The 18,900-nt window shown below is 43.7% G+C and overlaps 1 protein-coding gene across 1 annotated transcript; it reads left to right on the forward strand.

Annotated features, from left to right (window-relative positions):
• Positions 1-318: 318 nt before the first annotated feature.
• Positions 319-5,835, forward strand: LOC145360003 (zona pellucida sperm-binding protein 3-like). The gene is made up of 3 exons (XM_080214904.1): positions 319-726; positions 4,762-5,620; positions 5,699-5,835. Exons 1-3 carry the CDS (start codon positions 319-321, stop codon positions 5,833-5,835), a joined length of 1,404 nt encoding a protein of 467 aa, XP_080071030.1.
• Positions 5,836-18,900: the final 13,065 nt, after the last annotated feature.

An 18,900-nucleotide genomic window follows, 5' to 3' on the forward strand; every position in this document is an offset into this window, starting at 1 on the left:
ATGAACAAGTGAAGATGGTCAAGAAGCTTGGGGATCACATCACCAACCTGAAGAGACTGGGAGCCCCTGAGAATGGCCTGGGAGAGTACCTGTTTGACAGGCTCACCCTCAACTGACTGGGATTCTGGAATCCTTGTTTCAATTGTGTATAGAAATAAAATCCTGTTCTGCTTTCCATGGAAATAAAATACAGTATTATCATGGAAAAAAAAAACAGCCTGATTGGTTAAAAAAAGACCTGGGGGGTGTGTCTGAGTAAATTGCTGTCAGCTGAGTGTGGGCTGTGTGTATAAAAGGTGTTACTTGGTGCCTGAAGGGATGGTTCAGCTGTTTGCTATGATGGGGGATTTTGGAGTGAGGGGTTTCTTCCCAGTGCTGGTGTTAGTTGGAGCTGTTTGTTGCTCTGATATGTGGCAACAGTTTCCATGGGGAATAGTCAAAGCCACCCCGAGGCCTCAGACACTCCCTCCTCCTGGGCCTCCCTTTGATTCCCATTTGCGTGTGTCTGAGGGTCAAGGTGTGTCTCCAGTGCAGAGTGTGAGGGTGCAGTGTGGAGAGGACAAGCTGCTGCTCAGGGTCCAGCTGGATTTATTTGGAACCAGGCACCTGGTTAAAGCTGCTGATCTGACCCTGGGGACAGCAGGTTGTCGGCCAACCAGGATCTACTCTCAGAACCACACTGTCCTCTTTGACTATGGGCTCCATGAGTGTGGCAGCAGATTGCAGGTAATGTGAATCCTCAAACTCTGCCTCTGAGCTGGGGCTGGAGGTTGTTCCCCACTCTTCACTCCAACACTTGGTCAGATCTCATTGATATTGAGGAGATAGCTGTCTCCTGCTTTCTAAAGCCCAAACTAGCTTTCTATTCAGGATTTGACTTTCACTGGTCTGAGTCTCTCCAACCCCATTGTTCTGGAAGCTTCTCTTTGCTTCCTCCCAGCTTTTCCTATTTTGAGGATTTTTCAGTTTGATTTCCCCCTCATTCAGATCAACTCAACTGAGGGTTGAGTTTCAGTCCTGTTTAATAGAAATGGGTTGAATCTGAATGAAATGGGAGTTGAGATGGATTGGACTAAAGAGGAACTCCACACTTCCCACTTTCCCAGTCATTGGAATAAAAGGCTCCCTGATTCCAAACTGTGCTATTTCCCTGCTCCCAATTCCTGATAACTTGTAGCTCCTTTTCCTGTGAACTGAAGCTTTTATTGAATCCTTTCCCTGTTAATTCTGGTCTTGTGCTAATGATCTCTCCTTGCAGCAAGGGCTGAGGTTGCATAGCAACACTGCTAACCAGATGAGGCCCTTCAGCCTGTTCCCCAGTCATTATGATCAGGACTGAGCTTCCCACAGCCTCCATGTTCCTGTCTTTACAACATGATTCCCTCAATGGCCAGAAAGAAATGCCTCTGTCCTGAATATCCTCTGAGTGACCATGGTTTGAAATGCATATACTTTAATGTGAGGAGTATTTGCAATAAGGTGGATGAACTTGCAGTGTGGATCAGTACCTGGGACTTTGATGTTGTGGCCATTTCAGAGACATGGATAGAGCAGGGTCAGGAATGGTTGTTGCAGGTTCTGGGGTTCAAATGCTTCCTTTAGAGTAGAGAAGGAGGTAGAAGGGGGGGGGGAGGGGTAGCATTATTAGTCAAGGATTGTATCAGTGTCAGAAGAAGTTTGATGAGGACTTGTCTGTTGAGGTAGTATGGGCTGAGATTAGAAATAGGAGAGGAGAGGTCATCCTGTTGGGAGTCTTTTATAGACCTCCTAAAAGTTCTAGAGAGGTAGAGGAAAGGATTGCAGAGATGATCCTGGATAGGAGTGAAAGTAATAGGGTAATTGTTATGGGGGACTTTAATTTTACTAATATTGATTGGAATAGCTCTAGCTCATTAGAGGGGTCAGTTTTTGCACAAAGCGTGCAGGAAGGTTTTTGTCTCAGTATGTAGATAGGCCAACTAGAGGTGAGGCTGGTGAATCTCTGGAATTCTCTGCCTGTTGAAGTGGTGGAGGCTGCCTCGCTAAATATTTTTAAGAAGCGGGTTGATGGGCTCTTGATAAGAGAGGGGATTAAGGGTTATGGGGAGAAAGCGGGAAAGTGGAACTGAGCCACAACAGATCAGCCATGATCTTATTGAATGGCAGGGCAGGCTCGAAGGGCTACATGGCCTACTCCTGCTCCTATTTCTTATGTTCTTATGTTCTTATATTGGATTTGGTGCTGGGAAATGAGCCAGACCAGGTGTTAGACTTGGAAGTTGGTGAGCATTTTGGTGATAGTGACCACAATTTGGCTACGTTCACCTTAGTGATGGAAAGGGATAGGCATGAACCTTGGGACAGTAGTTTTAGCTGGGGGAAGGGTAATTATGAGGCTATTAGGAGAGAATTAGGAAGCATAGGTTGGACTAGGAAACTACAGGGGCTGGGAACGTCCGAGATGTAGAGTTTTTTTTTCAAGGAGCAGCTACTGCGAGTCCTTGATATGTATGTCCCTGTCAGGCAAGGAGGAAATGGTCGAGCTAGGGAACCGTGGTGCACTAAAGTTTTTTTGCTGGTTAAAAGGAAAAAGGAGGCTTGTCTCAGGATGAGACTTGAGGGCTCAGGTAGTGCACTGGAAAGCTTTAGATTGGCTAGGAGGGAGTTAGTGAGTTAAGAGCTAAAAGAGGACATGAGAAGACTTTGGCTGATAGGATTAAGGAGAATCCTAAGGCAGTCTATAGATGTTAAGAACAGAAGATTGGTTAGGGCAAGATTAGGGCCAGTTAGAGACAGCAGTGGGAAGTTGTGTGGAACCAGAAGAGATTGGAGAGGTATTGAACCAATATTTCTCTTCGATATTCACGCAGGGAGACATAAATGTAGCTGTGGAGAACACTGGGTTACGGGGTTGTAAACTGGATAGTATTGCAGTTGATAAGGAGGATGTGCTAGATATTCTTGAGGGTTTGAAAATAGATAAGTCCCCTGGGCTGGACAGGATTTACCCTAGGATTCTCTGGGAGGCAAGAGGTGATTGCAGAGCCTCTGGCTCTGATCTTCAGGTCGTTGTTGGTCACAGGTATAGTGCCAGAAGATTGGAGGATAGCAAATGTTGTCCCATTGTTTAAGAAGGGGAACAGAGACTTCCCTGGGAATTATAGACTGGTGAGTCTTACTTCTATTGTGGGCAAAGTTTTTTAGAAAAAGTTATTAGGGATAGGATTATCATTATTTAGAGTAATGAATTGATTGGAGATAGTCAGCATGGTTTTGTGAAGGGTAGGTTGTGCCTTACTAACCTTATTGACTTTTTTGAGAAAGTGACCAAAGAGGTGGATGGGGGTAAGGCAGTTGACGTGGTGTATATATGAACTTTAGTAAGACGTTTGATAAGGTTCACCATGGAAGGCTTCTGCAGAAAATGCAGATGTATGGGATTGGGGGTGATTTAGTTAATTGGATCAGGAATTGGCTAGCAGATAGGAGACAGGGTGGTGGTTGATGGAAAGTATTCATCATGGAGTTCGGTTACAAGTGGTGTGCCTCAGGGATCTGTTTTGGGGCCACTGCTGTTTGTAATTTTTATAAATCCTCTGGATGAGGGTATAGTTGGGTGGATCAGTAAATTTGCTGATGACTCCAAAGTTGGAGGAGTGGTAGATAGTGAAGAAGGGTGTTGTAGTTTAGAGACTTGGACAAGTTGCAGAGCTGGGCCGAGAGGTGGCAGATGGAGTTTAATGTGGAAAAGTGAGGGAATTCACTTTGGCAGCAATAACAGATGTGTAGTGTATAGGGCTAACAGTAGGACTCTGAACAGAGGGATCTAGGTGTATGTGTACATAGATCCCTGAAAGTTGGGAATCAAGTAGATAAGGTAGTTAGGAAGGCATACAGTGTCTTGGCGTTTATTGGTAGGGGGATTGAATTTAGGAGCTGCAACATCATGTTGCAACTGTACAAAACTCTGGTGCATCCGCACTTGGAGTATTGTGTGCAGTTCTGGTCCCTACATTATAGGAAGGATGTGGAGGCATTGGAGAGGGTGCAGAGGAGGTTTACCAGGATGTTGCCTGGTATGGAGGGAAGGTCCTATGAGGAGAGACTGAGGGATTTGGGGTTCTTTTTGTGAGAAAGAAGGTGGCTAAGAGGGGACCTTATTGAAACACAAGATGATTAGAGGTTTAGATAGGGTGGACAGTGATAGCCTTTTTCCTTGGATGGAGAATGCTAGCACAAGGGGGCATAGCTTTAAATTAAGGGGTGGTAGTTATAGGACAGATGTCAGAGGTAGGTTCTTTACCCAGAGGGTGGTGAGGGATTGGAATGCCCTGCCTGCTGCAGTTGTAGATGCGCCTAGTTTGGGGGTGTTTAAGAGATCCGTGGATAGGTTTATTGATGGAAAGGGATTGGTTTAGGTTAGAGGGTCATTGCTTTTTAACTGGTTGGCGCAACATTGTGGGCCAAAGGGCCTGTTCTGTGCTGTTATGTTCTATTCCCAGCTCTCTGGGGCTGAAGCGAATTCCAAAGATTCATCAGTTGCCAGATGGAGAAATTCCTGACCACGTTAATCCTAAATGACTGACCCCTGTCCTGAGATGACTCTCTCCAGCTTGGGGGGTTGTGGGGGAGAAGCAGCGTCTTCACACTGACCCTGTCAATCCCCACCCCCCCCCGCCCCCCCCAAAGAATTGTTCTCATGGGATGAGTTCATTGTTAACCCCAGTGTAGAACATTCTCATTTCAGATCAGTTCTTCATTCCTTAAGCTGCTGTCTTTCAGATGACTGGAGATTTCCTGATCTACAGCACCCACCTGAGCCACAGCCCAGAGTATCGTGGATCTGTTATTGTGAGAACCAATGGAGCTGTTGTTCCCATTGAGTGTCGTTATTTTAGGAAGGGCAATGTGAGCAGTAACCCCATCAAACCCACCTGGATCCCATTCAGCTCCACGAGGTCTGGAGAAGGGCATCTCTCATTCTCTCTGCGTCTGATGAATGGTGACTGGCTTACAGAGCACACTTCGACTATCTACTACCTGGGTGAGCTCATTCACATTGAGGCCTCTGTTTCAATGAGCAACCACATGGCCCTGAAGCTCTACATTGACCGCTGTGTAGCTACATTGAGGCCAGGCCAGGACTCCAGGCCGAGTTACAGCATCATTGACTACAATGGTTGCCTCCTGGACAGCAAAGCTGAGGATTCCTTTTCAACCTTTGTGTTGCTGGGAAACAAGCGGGAGCCAGACAAGCTCCGCTTTGACCTGGATGCCTTCCGTTTCTTTGGGGATGAGCATTCCTTGATTTTCATCACCTGTCACCTGAGAGTAGTTCCAGTGGATCAGAGAGATTCCAGGAACAAAGCTTGTACTTGGCAGAAGATGCAGAATGTCTGGACCCCATTGGAGGAATCGAGCTTTGACATTTGTGCCTGTTGCCATGTGGGGAACTGTGGGACCACAAGGGATTTGGGATTTGGATCCAGAGGAAGGAGAGATCTTCCAGCTGAAGCTGGATTGAAGTGGGAGGCTGAGGCCTCACTTGGACCCCTGCTCATTCTGGATACTGATGGGACCAACCTGGCAACAGCCTCCCTGAATGAGGCTGAGGGAAGGATGGAGGAGAGGCCTCCAGGGGGTGAGTTGGCTGTCTGCTGGTTTCCATTTCCCCCTCAGTGTTAGCTTCACTAACCATTGGTTTCTCATTGCTTTGTAGGTGTGGAGTCTGAGGTGGTCCTGATTGTGAGCCTGACTGTGACAGCTGTCTCTCTGATCTCTGCTTCATTGATCATCTTGTTCCTGTACAGGAAACACAAACAAACTCTGTTCAACCAGTCATCAAATGATCAATAAAGCAATGACTCATTAAAAAAATGCATGTGTATCTAGTTGTCATTTCTTTTAGTTGCCGTTTCTCAACGAGCTGCAAACCACAAGTTCCAAACTGCAACTAATTCTCCAAGCAAAACCACCTGGATAAATTAAAACCAGAAACTTGCCAAGCTACATTCATTTCCAATGTTGTCTCCCTGGGTTGCCCTAAAAATGCTCTTTAGATTAATTATCCCCAATTTCTCCTTTTAATCTGGTGGTCAATGGTTTTTGCAACCTTTAATGCTTTGCTGAATGGTTTTAAACTAAGCTCAATTTTACAGAACAAAAACATCTGCCTGTACTGCTCTTGTTCTTGCAAACATTGCAGACATACGTTGCCAGCTCTTTAACTAAGTCACTTGACCGACTGCTTTGATCAATTCACCTTTAATAAACAAACATGGCTTATCCTTTAAGTGTATTTCTGTGCTCCAAACTTGTTTTAATTTTATTTACCTGATTTTTCTATGGCTAACTTTTTCGTATAACTTAAAATATATGTTCTGGAGCACAGGAACCACGAAAGAGACATTTTCAGCATTGTTCTTTCATCAGTTTTCCCTTTCCTGTTTTGCAAACACAGTAGCTTCACCTGATTTCTAGCTTTGCTGTTCCCACGCACAGAATCAGCTATGTTGTGAAATTGTATAACAGGCTCCGTATTCATGTGACCAGCTTTTGTTTTAGTCCTCTGGGTCCCGTACACACTAACGCATTCAGGTAGATTATAGATTTTCATTTTTGGTTTCAAGTTGTATTATTTTATTGGAACAATGGTGTAATTGCTTTTTCTTTGTAACATTGGAGTTCTGCAATCAGTTGTGAATAGATTAATTGTTCAGATTGCACAAAGCGCTTTGGTTACTCCAAGGCACTGGAATTAGAATGAAATATTTTTGCTTCAGTTTTGTTTTGTTGTCTGAGCATTGGTTTCTCTGTGTGGCATAACCTGTAAACAAAGTTGCCCAAATTGTTCAGTCTGTTGGTGTGACAAATGTGATTTTTACTTTCAGAAGTAACAGGAGAATCGTGGGTCTCTGATGTATTCCTCAATGAGCAATAAACTCGGCCACAATTGACACACTGACCCATAACAAGGTTGTTAGTTTGATTCATTAGGAACACATTCTGCCCACAGGAATACTCTCCTGCTTGGACACAAGAGCATGTGTTGAGAAAAGGCTTTACAGAAACTTCCATGTTCCAGGTTCATTTCCTTATCGCCTTTTAAAACTGGTAACTCATTCACACTGGAGGAAAAACAATTATTTCAGCCTTTCGTTGCCCGGATACTTTGTCACAAACATTCAGTCGGCTGACTCAGCATCTGCACAGAGCATCCAGCACATTTTCAAAGTTCGACCGGGAGGCTCGGTTGCTCAAACAGCTTTGGTGCCGAATTCTAGAAAGGGATGCTCACTTCTAAAATTCTTCTTTAAAAAAAAATTAGAGAACCAGCTAGCCCCATGACATAAACAAAAGCAAACTTTTGTCTTTCTCTTTTTATCAGCGACTTTTCTTAACTTTGCTTTTTCATCCTTTGCACATAATTGAAGCTGGAAATTCAAAAACCTGAGCTCAGTGCCCCACATTCCATTCACTGGTTCCCAAAGCCTCAGCTGTGGAAATCCTCATCTCTCTCTCAATCTCCCAATCGTCTCTAATCCAGAGTGTAATCTGCTGCATCCCTTGTCATTATTTCTGCCTTATACCACTTCTTTCTTGTTCTTTAGATGATTTTAAAATCCCCACACTGCACAGAAATGGCAAGTGCAATTATAACAAACACGAGATGATTTAAGTTTTATAATCTCATGCCAGGATTGAACTAAAGGACTGAATGTTGATTCCATTGGCTGTCTCTTGTATTAACTGTTCTCTTTGCATTGCTAAAGTGAGGGCAGGTTGTGGGTTATGAGGACAGATTGGGAAGGTCTCAATGTTGGAATCCAGTGACAGAGTGGGGGGTGCAGAACATGCTGTCAGTGAGAGGAGGGTGGGGAATTCCAATGTCCACGGGGAGAGGGAGGAGTTCCCCCAATCCACTGCAAAATGGAATCAAAGCACCCTGAAGCAGGGCTGACTGGTGTGTTTAGGCCCTGCCCTGCCCACCCCCTTCCCCTGCTACCATTCCCATGGTGGGTGGGATGGGAAAATTCCAGCCTATATTTTTATAATTCTGATTTGATTTGTTGGTGGTTGTTGTTAATTTAGTCACAATACACAGAACCTGAGAACCAAAGAGAGCTACCTCAGACTCCTGACAATAAGTTCAATAAGAGATTGCCTTTGTGTTATTTTCCAGAGTCTGGGGGGACTATTATTCTGCTGTTCTCTTGCTGTGTGCAGCTAATGCTATTTATTAATATTTGTCATCTACTGTGCAATTCTGTAAAGTACAGTTGTAGAGGCTGAGTGTGTGTGCGCATGTGCCTCTAATTTAGTTAAATTGGGGACTGAATGTCTACAAAGTGAGAATGTCAAAGAGACTAAGTGAAAGGCAGGCATTTGAGGTGACTAGGGACAACTTAAATGTTCTACAGGTAAAAGCAATATGGGTTGATATTTGCATGAGGAGATAGGTGGGGATTTGGATTTCTATTTGTTGCATTTCAAAGTGAGATATAAATGCATTTACAACTTAGAAAAGGTCATAAATAAGACAAAGTTATTTTTTACCCAATGGTGATGGCCATATGGAGAACATAAAATGTTTTATATCCTGGGAATGGTACATCTTAAAGAAAGATAAGATCAATTGGAAAAGTTGAAAACAAAAAACATATTTGAAGAGAGATTGGGAGCTGTTTTAAGGTGTGACCATGTAAAACCTCCTGAAGAGAGTACACTGCACTGGGCCAGATCCATGAATGAACAGCCTTCAGCTGCACCTGCTTCTGCACCACCACCACCCCCCCCCCATCCCCAAGAAGTGTCTGTTTGTTCCAGAGTGCAAGGTTTTGGTCATAAAGTCTGGAATTTCCACAGCCAAGTGAATGTGGGAGAGAAACCCTATGAAATATTTCTCCTACAGCAACAGTGGGTTGTTATGGTAGTATGATTGTAATCTTTTTGGATTAAGTATCTATAAGGACCATTGCCTGAATGGGTTTTTATTTGTGAGGCTAACCAATAAGTATCTTTCAGGGTAATATTCCATTACATTAGTTTTAACTGTGTAAGAATAATCTTGTGTGTTTAAGTTTTTTCTTTTTTCCTTTGTTAATAAGGGTATTAATTAAATATTTAAAATCTCTAAAGGTGTAATGGGAATTTATGGCTCCTGATGTCAGTATATACCATTTCTCATGGTAAAATACAAAAAGAAAATAGTTATGTTTGCTTGTCAAGTTTCATATTTTCAGATTTACCTGGATCGTGCTCACCATTTGCTGGGTAATAACAGCTAGAATTCTGCTCCATTTACTGAGACAATGGGAGATTCAGGGCCAATGAGGCTATAACAGTTCCATTCGGAGTTCTGTCCCCTAAGCTTGAGTCTGACTGATGTGAATCCACGTATTTCTGCTCAGCTCTCTCTAATGCAGTTGGATTGAGGGGAGAATTGCAGCCATCAAATAAACAGAACATGATTATCAGGCTCTGTCTAAATTTAGCTGATACTAATTCCAGTTGATGAATCTGTAACTATTTGGATTATTCAAATTGTGGGTGAGTCAACTGGAAGCTACAAGGAGAAAATTTGATGTTAACTCCCAGAGTTGGTAAGGAAATGAAGAGAACAAAAGTCATTTATTAAATATAGTTTAGCATTAGAGATTGTGAATTAAGTTGTATGGAAGAGTTAGTACTGTCAAATATTGACTGCATCACAGAGACCCAAGGCCATTCAACCCACCAGTTTGTAGAAACATAGAAAATAGGTGCAGGAATAGGCCATTTGGCCCTTTGAGCCTGCACAACCATTCAATAAGGTTAATGCAGATCATGCACCTCCAGTGTCCCACTCCTGCTTTGTCTCCAAACCCTTTAGCCACAAGGACCACATCCAGCTCCCGCCTGAACATATCTAACAGACTGACCCCAACAGCTTTCAGTGGGAGAGAATTCCACAGGTTCACAACTGTGTTAAGAAGTTCTTCCTCTTCTCAGTCCTGATTGGCTTACCCGTAATTCTTAGACTGTGACCTCTAGTCCTGGACTTGCAAAAAATCAGGAACGTTCTTCCCGTATCTAGCTTATCCAGTCCCATCAGGATTTTATATGTTACTATGAGAACCCCTCTCATTCTTTTAAATTCCAGTGAGGACAAGCCCGGTTGACCCAGTCTCTCTTTATATGTCAGATCAGGCCATGGCTGATTTGTGCTCAACTCCACTTGCCACCTTTGACCCATATCCCTTGATGTCCCAACCTTTTTTGGAAAGCTTCTGAATTCAGTTTTGACACGGCTCCATCTGCCTCTGTGTTCAAAGCCGGGGGAGAATTTTGCATTACCACAAACTGTGTGAAAAAGCTCTTCCTAGTTTCAATTATAAATGTCTAATTTAAACACTGTATCTCTTTGTTCTGAACATCCCCACAGAGGAAATAGTTTCTCTCTACACACTGATCAGCTTACTGAATATATCCGATTCTTTTATACGTGTACAAGTTAGATTAAGATTTGGTTTAATCTCATATGATTAAACTTCTTGTTTGCTTTTCACATAGCCAGTAGGTTTGTGTTGTTCTTCAAATAGCCGAAGCTGCTCATTTTCAGAATTCTCCAGGGTGTGAATGACATTTAATAAAAAAAATCTTTGTCAGCAAGGAGAATTCTTTATCAGTTAAGAATGCTGAATAAGGAGCGAATATTCTCCTTGGTGAGGACACAGCTTCAACTACCACCTGCCACGTGTGTGCTAGAGTGTGCACACAGAGAATTATCAGATATTTCAAAACCCGTGGAATCAGGGTTGAAGCAAGTCTTCCTCAGTCACTGGAGATCACCTGGGAAGGAAGAGGAAAAAAGTTGCTAAAAATCAAAAATGAGCAAGACAGAGGTCAACAACTCCTGATAAACACCTCCTTCCAGGATGTGAATGCCAAGAACCCTCAAACTATCTTCATCTTTCCTTCGCAGAGACAAACTACAACTTATATAATGCAATAAAACCCCAAGATGCATCACAGCAACATCTTCAAACAAAATATGACAGAGAATGGAAATTGGGTCAAATGATCAAAACTTGATCAGTGATGTTTTTAAGGAATGTTTTGAAGGGGAAAGTAAGGTGGGAATTTTTAGCAAAAGGGATTCCAGAGTTTAGGCCTGGGCAGTGTTTCGCATCGACAATGCCAGCATGTTTTTGGGCTGAATCTTACGGCACATTTATACTAATTCCTATTCCCATGTGTTTCACCCCCACTCCTGCGGCATGTTCCCTTGGATTTGCCCCCCCTGCAAAGACTTAACTGCTGCAAGCACCAGGGGGGGGGCTCTGTATAAACTGCTCCCCGGCGCCTGTTCCACAACAACATCAGGGGACGGCAGGCAAGGCGGCAGCACCACACTTTACAGAGGGAGCCCTCACCAGGGTGCAGGATGGAGTGGAGCGGAGGCGAAATACCACATAACCCCCCTGCTCCAGGAGACAGCCTTTCAGCAGGGTGACCACCCCTGCCTGGGATGCAGAGGCAGCCACACACACATTGCAGAGCAGGGCAGGGCAGCAGTGTTGGAGGAAGATGAATGATCTTCTTTGCTCAGCCAGGATAAGTAAACCACACCCGGACTCCCACTGGACCCCCTTGAACCCACGAGCACTCACACCCCCTCCCCCTTGCACACCCCGAGAATCTCCCCCATTCCCCCCCACATCCCCTCCCCCTCGTACCCCTCCCCCCCACTGTACTCCCTTAGCACCCCCTCACACCCCCACCCCCCCTCACCCCCGCCCCCCCTCACACCCCCAATCCCTTCTCTCACTCAGCCTCTTTGGCCTCTGCTAGCACCAGGTCTCCCACAATCACCATGTTCCCCCAGTACCTGCTGTGTTCCCCACACTCCAGCTTCCTCCCAGGCCTGTGATTCTGGGAACCCTTACCCTGGCCCTGGGTTGGACCTATCCGTGTCCGCCGAGTTCTCTCGGGTGTCTCCTGCGTGCTGTCTAACCCCAGCAGCAGCACTGGGAGGTATGGCCACTGTTGCCATGGCAGCCTGCCCAGAGGACACAGTGATGAACACTCCCCTTATAGCAATGTAAATCGCTATCACGTGTTGTTGAGGTTGGTCATGTATACCTTGACCAGAGTGTTGGAGGATTGTTACTGGGGCAAGGATGGGCTGTTACTGAGTTGTGACAGGATGCAGGGTTCATCCCCATGGGGGAGGGTGGGGAAGAAACCATTAATGGGTCACTTAAATTTTTCAATTGACCCTTGGGCTGAAGGGCCACCCGACACTTTCCCCTCCACTGTTCAAATACTCTGACAGTGAGAATGTGACTCCATCCTCCCTCCACCTATCCCTCACCAACTCCCATTGCATTGCACCCATCTCTCCACCTTCTATCCTGCTCCCAGGCACCGTGTCCGGCCCAGGGACAGGAACCAGGCTATTGTAACAGATATCCTGCAATATTCATTCAATCACCACATTTGACGGCTATTGGAGATAGAATTTATTGTAAATTTGTAATCAGATTCCAATCACATTCTCTGAGAAAGTACCAGTCACTGTTTGTTTTATCTACATATTGATAATGTTACCCATGAATGCACCAACAATAACAACAACCTGCATTTATCTAGCACCTTTCACATAATGAAAGATCCGTGAGGCTTCACAGAGCGTTACAGATCAGAGTCTGTTACTGGATCACATAAGGAGCTGTTAGGCCAGGCAAATAAAAGCCTGATCAAAGAGGTAGATCAGCAAACATGTTGCAGTGAGTAAATTGAGGGCTACAGCATTATCCTATATTAAAATAGTCAAAGCCATATCAGTCCACTGAAATCTGATTCAGAGAGCAACAATTCTTCACTCAATAAACAGGGATGGAAAATTTACCAGCAGCTGACTTCTAATAATGTTGAGTTTTGACATAAAATATAATCCTTTTCTAGTGACTTGAGATGCAAATATGAACAGGTCAATAGAAATGTTTATGCAGCAAAACACTGCCCAACGCAACTGAGAAGCAGCAGGATGTGTAAAGAATGAACATCATTCATAACGGGAAATGCATAGTTTGAGCATGCATACTTCAATTTTCCTTCAATGTGTGAAAGCACTAATGATTTCACTAATATCTGCAGAGCAAGGGTAGTAAAGAGGGATACTGGAGGGGTCAATCATCCAGTCTGTAGCCACTCATCCTTTGCCTGTAGTTGATGCAGAGGAAGGAAAGGAGGGAGCCGTGGGAGAATCCTAAGGGAAACCATGGGCGACTGGGTAGTGGGAGATCACAAAGCAATTGCTGGTGGTGGAGTTGTTGTCTTTGAATATTTCAGATCAGAGTCAGAAAAGGGCAACGTCCCAGAGCTGGAAAATGGAGTGAATGACGTGGTTTACCAGAATAAAAATGGGAAGGTTGGTGAAGGGTGAAGAGCGATAGTACATTGTGGCTGCAATACAATAATGCATGGTATTCAGATTCTGCCTGTGGGATTTTCAATGTACAATCTGACAGTAATGTTCCATGTGCATCCTGATGTTGAATTATATTTCCAACTATTTCCGATATGCTTCCTGATGAATGGAAGATCTTGCAGTTTGATGTACAGTCAACCTCTCAAAGTTTCCATCTTAATGAAGAATCTGGAAAAGATTTATATTTTCAGCCTGTGGCCATCAGTGAAATTTATCTTTATGTTGTCACAAAACTAAATGAGGTTTTGGAATCTATTTCCCAGCACTGATACAGACCAGACTATCTCTTAGGGAAAGGGCGTGTAATGGAATTAGTTTAACTGCTCGCCATTTGCAGAATATCTTTGCTATTTTTTATGATTTTAATTTAATATTTATGCAAATACTTTCAGATTTGTGGTTTATGATTAACTTTTTCAGCTCAAAACTAAAGGAATTGAATGGCAAAGAAATACCTTTTCCGATTAAATTTTTAATCACTTTAAATTGCATTAGACTGTAATTACATTATGTGAAAATCCTCTGACATCCTGAAAACTGAACTTGTAACTGAAAATAAACTTAATTTCATCTTCTGTTACTCTGGAAAGCTTGGTTTAATTGGCTCCTTTTAAACTATAAAAGTTGGTGACTGGAAAGGGACAGTTTTTTTTAGATTTCACATTGCCACCAGCAGGGCGATGAAAATAAAGGCAAGGAAGCAGTTCATCCATACCCCCTCCCCGCGCCCCCCCCCCCCCCCCCCCCCCCGCCCCCCCCCCCCCCCAACCTGGGGCTATTCCAGCTGGATAGTAACAAATTGAGGGATGTAGTTCAGATTTACAAATCCGGGGAGTCTCACATGGAGACTAGTCATAACACTTGACAGCACCATCTCTCTGTGGATGTCCCATTTCCTGGTTTAAATTAATCCCCTGGAGTTGCCAGCCTTTAGACGCTACTTTTATACTCCACCTTTCATAGAACCATCAAACCATAGAAAGGTTACAGCACAGAAGGAAGCCATTTGGCCCATCTTGTCCACGCCAGCCTGAGGACATCCAGATGCCCTTTCCAATCCCACCTTCTTGTACATGGCCCATAGTCCTGCAGATTACAGCACTTCCTTTTTCACCAAGGAACCTCAATCTATGGGACAGAGAATCTTCAATGAATAAAAGGTGCGTGATGTATGATGTGATTACACTGGAGGGGGTGCAGAGGAGATTCACCAGGATGCCACCTGGGGTGGAACATCTAAGTTATGAAGAGAGGTTGGATAGACTTGGGTTGTTTACTCTGGAGAAGAGAAGACTGAGGGGTGACCTGATTGAGGTGTACAAGATTATGGGGGTCATGAACAATGTGGACAAGAGCAGCTGTTCCCCTAAGGGTCAGTTATGAGAGGTCACAAATTAAAAGTGAAGGGTGGGAGGTTTAGGGGGATTTGAGGAAAGTCTTTTTTATCAGAAGGTGGTGACGGTGAGGGATGCACTGCCTGGGAGGATATGGAGGCGGGATGTCTCACATGCTTTAAAAAAATACCTGGGAGAGCACTTGGCACATCGTAACATTCAGGGCCATGGACCAAATGCTGGCAAGTGGGATTGGTGGGCTGCTCAGGGCCTTTCATGCATCAGTTCAGCCTCAATGGGCCAAATGGCCTCTTCTGTGCTGTAGTAATCTGTGATTCTGAGATGAATCAAGAATTAAAGAACTTGCATAGAATCTTTAATGTACTCTGAATGTTTCCAAATATTAATGAAGTATTTCTGAATACTGGATCTTATTGTGAACAAAATTCAGCAGCTGAAATGTCCAATAAACAGTGAGGAGAAAAACAATCTGATATTTGGGAATATGTTCAACTTATTGCCCAAGAGCCAAGAATGTAGATTGAGCAGCGATTATTAAACATACCCAATTCTGACATTGTTGAGGAATGGTGCCAGTTGTGGCTAAAGTTTATTTTCAGAAAACCAAAGGTCGCAGCAGGTAGGACAGGGTTGAAGTATTGCACAAGTTAAAAAGTAACATGATTTTCAGGTCTTGAAATTGGGATTAGCATTTATCCAGCTTCTTGTAAACCTCAGGATGTCTCAGAATGTTTGATAGTTTATGAAATATTTCTGAAGGATAGTTCCTGTTGTAATGCAGGCAACACAGTTGCTAATTTTCACACAGCAAACTTCCACCAGTAGCAGCCCGGTAGAGACCAAATAAACTGTTTTAATGATGTTTAGTGATTGGCCAGGACACTGGGGAGAATCTCTTTGCTCTTTTTCGGAATAGCGTTCCGGGAGAGCAGATGGCACCTTGTTTGGATGTGCCATTCAAGAGAGGCATCTTCAACAGAAAGAATATGTGGAGTAACATAAGGAGGCAGATCAGATTTGAAAGATTACCATTTTGGTAAAATAAATAAAGAATTTAAGGATTTGCAGGGAGAAAGGTAAACCTGAGGGGCAAATTATTACAGGAAACCTTTCACATGCTGCCCAGGAGTATGAGAGGGATCTACAATATCTGATTTTAATTTACATTTTTACTCAGATGTTTTATTCATGTTTGTAATTTATCACTAATGCATTCCAATGACAGAGATTTAACCAACACTTGATGTTTTATCCATATAACCTAGGCTTGAATGAGCAGAGATTTGATTGCTTCCTTGAAACGTGCATCTTGTCTGTTATCATTTCAAATTCAAACCTCATAAGTTGTGTCTAAGGAGTTGGTTTTGCTGTTTTGCATCAGTTTTGGTGTTAGGAGGAGCTGTCAGTGCAAACATCGCCTTTCAAACTCGAGGGATCTAAATGAAAGGGTCAGTGATATAAGACTAAGTTAAAATATTTAGGTCACAGTCCAGGTGAAATTACTACAGGTTTGTGACAGGAAGATTTTCACTGCATTTTCATTTGTGAAACTGTTAAAAATGGAAGAACATATATTGAGATTAATGGAAATCAGAAAGCTAAATTTTTAAAGATTTGTTGATTATCTTTCGATAATCTTCTCTAAGTAATTCCACAAATGATAATAGTTCTAATGCTGTCAGATAGCACTGTTCACGTTCATGATGTAATGGGAAAAATGTGAGACAACAACAAAATATAATGCAACTAGTTGTGTTTTGTACAACTCGGTGCCTTACATCCCAGTGATCAATGTTGTAAATTGACACACCAGTTTAGTGTCATGGTTTTGCGCCATGTTCTCTGTTGTACATTGTAACATTAACATTATCCATCTCACTTTGCAATGTCAACAGTCACAATGTGCAGACTTTGGTCAATAAGTTCCTTAATGGGACATGTTTCTGAAGTCTCTTTTGCAACTCAGCTCCAACTTGTACATAAATATCTAACCATCAACTATTGGCATTGCCTAGAAAAACTGGCCAGCAAGAAATAAATCACATAATGTTTATATTATGAAAAAGTATGAATATTAATCTTGATAACACTGACAATATTGAGTTCATAAAATATGAAGCAAGATTTACTAACATAGAACATAGAACATAGAACACTGCAGCACAAACAGGCCCTTCGGCCCACAAGTTGCGCCGATCACATCATCACCTACCAACCTACAGACCTATCTATAACCCTCAATCTCATTAAACCCCATATACTCATCCAGAAGTCTTTTAAAAGACCCCAGCGAGTTCGCCTCCACCACCACTGACGGCAGCCGATTCCATTCACTCACCACCCTCTGAGTGAAAAACTTACCCCTAACATCACTTCTGAACTTCCCTCCCCGCACCTTAAATCTGTGTCCTCTCGTAGCGACCATTTCAAACCGGGGAAATAGCCTCTGAGAGTCCACCCTATCTATTCCTCTCAACATTTTGTAAACTTCTATCAGGTCGCCTCTCAACCTTCGTCTCTCCAGGGAAAAGAGTCCCAGCTCCCTCAACCTAACTTCATAAGGCATGCCTCCCAGTCCAGGCAACATTCTTGTAAATCTCCTCTGCACCCTTTCAATAGCTTCTACATCCTTCCTATAGTGAGGCGACCAGAACTGCGCACAATACTCCAAATGAGGCCTGACAAGGGTCTTATAAAGTTGCAGCATTACCTCCCGACTCCTAAACTCAATCCCTCGATTAATGAAGGCCAGTACACCATACGCCTTCTTGACCACCTCCTCCACCTGCGAGGCCGATTTAAGAGTCCTGTGGACCCGGACCCCAAGATCCTTCTGCTCCTCAACACTACTCAGACTTCTGCCCTTGATAGTGTACTCGTTCATCCCGTTGGTTCTGCCAAAATGGACGACTACACATTTATCCGTGTTGAAGTCCATCTGCCACTTCTCCGCCCAGTCCTGCATCCTATCTATGTCCTGCTGCAACTTTTGCCATCCTTCCAGATCATCCACAACACCACCGACCTTCGTGTCATCAGCGAACTTACTTACCCATCCCTCCACTTCCTCATCCAGGTCATTTATGAAAATGACAAACAACAAGGGTCCCAGAACAGATCCTTGAGGCACTCCGCTGGTGACTGACCTCCATTCAGAAAAAGCCCCATCCACAACCACTCTCTGCCTTCTGCAGGCAAGCCAGTTCTGGATCCACAAGGCCAAAGGCCCTTGGATCCCATGCCCTCTCACCTTCTCAAGAAGTCTTGCATGGGGGACCTTATCAAACGCCTTGCTGAAGTCCATGTACACTACGTCCACGGCACTTCCTTCGTCAATGTGTTCAGTCACATTATCGAAGAACTCAACTAGGCTTGTAAGGCACGACCTGCCCTTGACAAATCCATGCTGACTATTCCTGATCATGTCAAACCTCTCCAAATGTTCGTAAATCTTGTCCCTCAGAAGCCTCTCCATCAGCTTACCAACCACTGAGGTCAGACTCACCGGTCGGTAATTTCCCGGGCTATCTCTGTTCCCTTTCTTAAAAATAGGAACTACATCCGCAATCCTCCAATCCTCTGGAACCTCTCCCGTCTCCATTGACGACGCAAAGATCATCGCCAGGGGCTCTGCAATCTCTTCCCTCGCCTCCCACAGTATCCTGGGGTACATCCCATCTGGTCCCGGCGACTTATCTACCTTGATAGAATTCAAAAGTTCCAACACATCCTCCTCCTTAATATTCACGTACTCAATCCTTTCCATCTGCTGCAAATCCATAACAAAATCTCCCAGATCGGCTTCCACCGTGAATACTGAGGTGAAGTACTCGTTAAGCTCCTCCGCCATTTCTTCTGGTTCCACACAAACCTTTCCCCCCTCACCTTTTATAGGTCCTATCCCTTCTCTTCTTATCCTTTTACCTTTCACATATTTATAGAAGGCCTTGGGATTCTCCTTAATCTTACCCGCCAAGGTCTTCTCATGACCCCTTCTGGCTCTCCTAATTTCCCTTTTAAGTTCCCTCCTACAGTCCTTATACTCCTCCTTATATTAACCTTGACAATTCAATTAAAATCAATAGGAGGGGA

Source organism: Carcharhinus amblyrhynchos, chromosome 30, assembly GCF_965287045.1.
Source record: "Carcharhinus amblyrhynchos chromosome 30, sCarAmb.v2.hapA, whole genome shotgun sequence".
In the NCBI taxonomy this organism is placed as follows: domain Eukaryota; kingdom Metazoa; phylum Chordata; class Chondrichthyes; order Carcharhiniformes; family Carcharhinidae; genus Carcharhinus; species Carcharhinus amblyrhynchos.

What these genes read in the sequence shown, in the direction of transcription:
- LOC145360003 (XM_080214904.1), top strand. Translation starts at nt 319, where the DNA reads ATGGTTCAGCTGTTTGCTATGATGGGGGATTTTGGAGTGAGGGGTTTC. An exon ending in AGTGTGGCAGCAGATTGCAG is followed by an intron (nt 727 to 4,761) that starts GTAATGTGAATC and finishes GCTGTCTTTCAG; the next exon opens with ATGACTGGAGATTTCCTGAT. An exon ending in GGAGGAGAGGCCTCCAGGGG is followed by an intron (nt 5,621 to 5,698) that starts GTGAGTTGGCTG and finishes ATTGCTTTGTAG; the next exon opens with GTGTGGAGTCTGAGGTGGTC.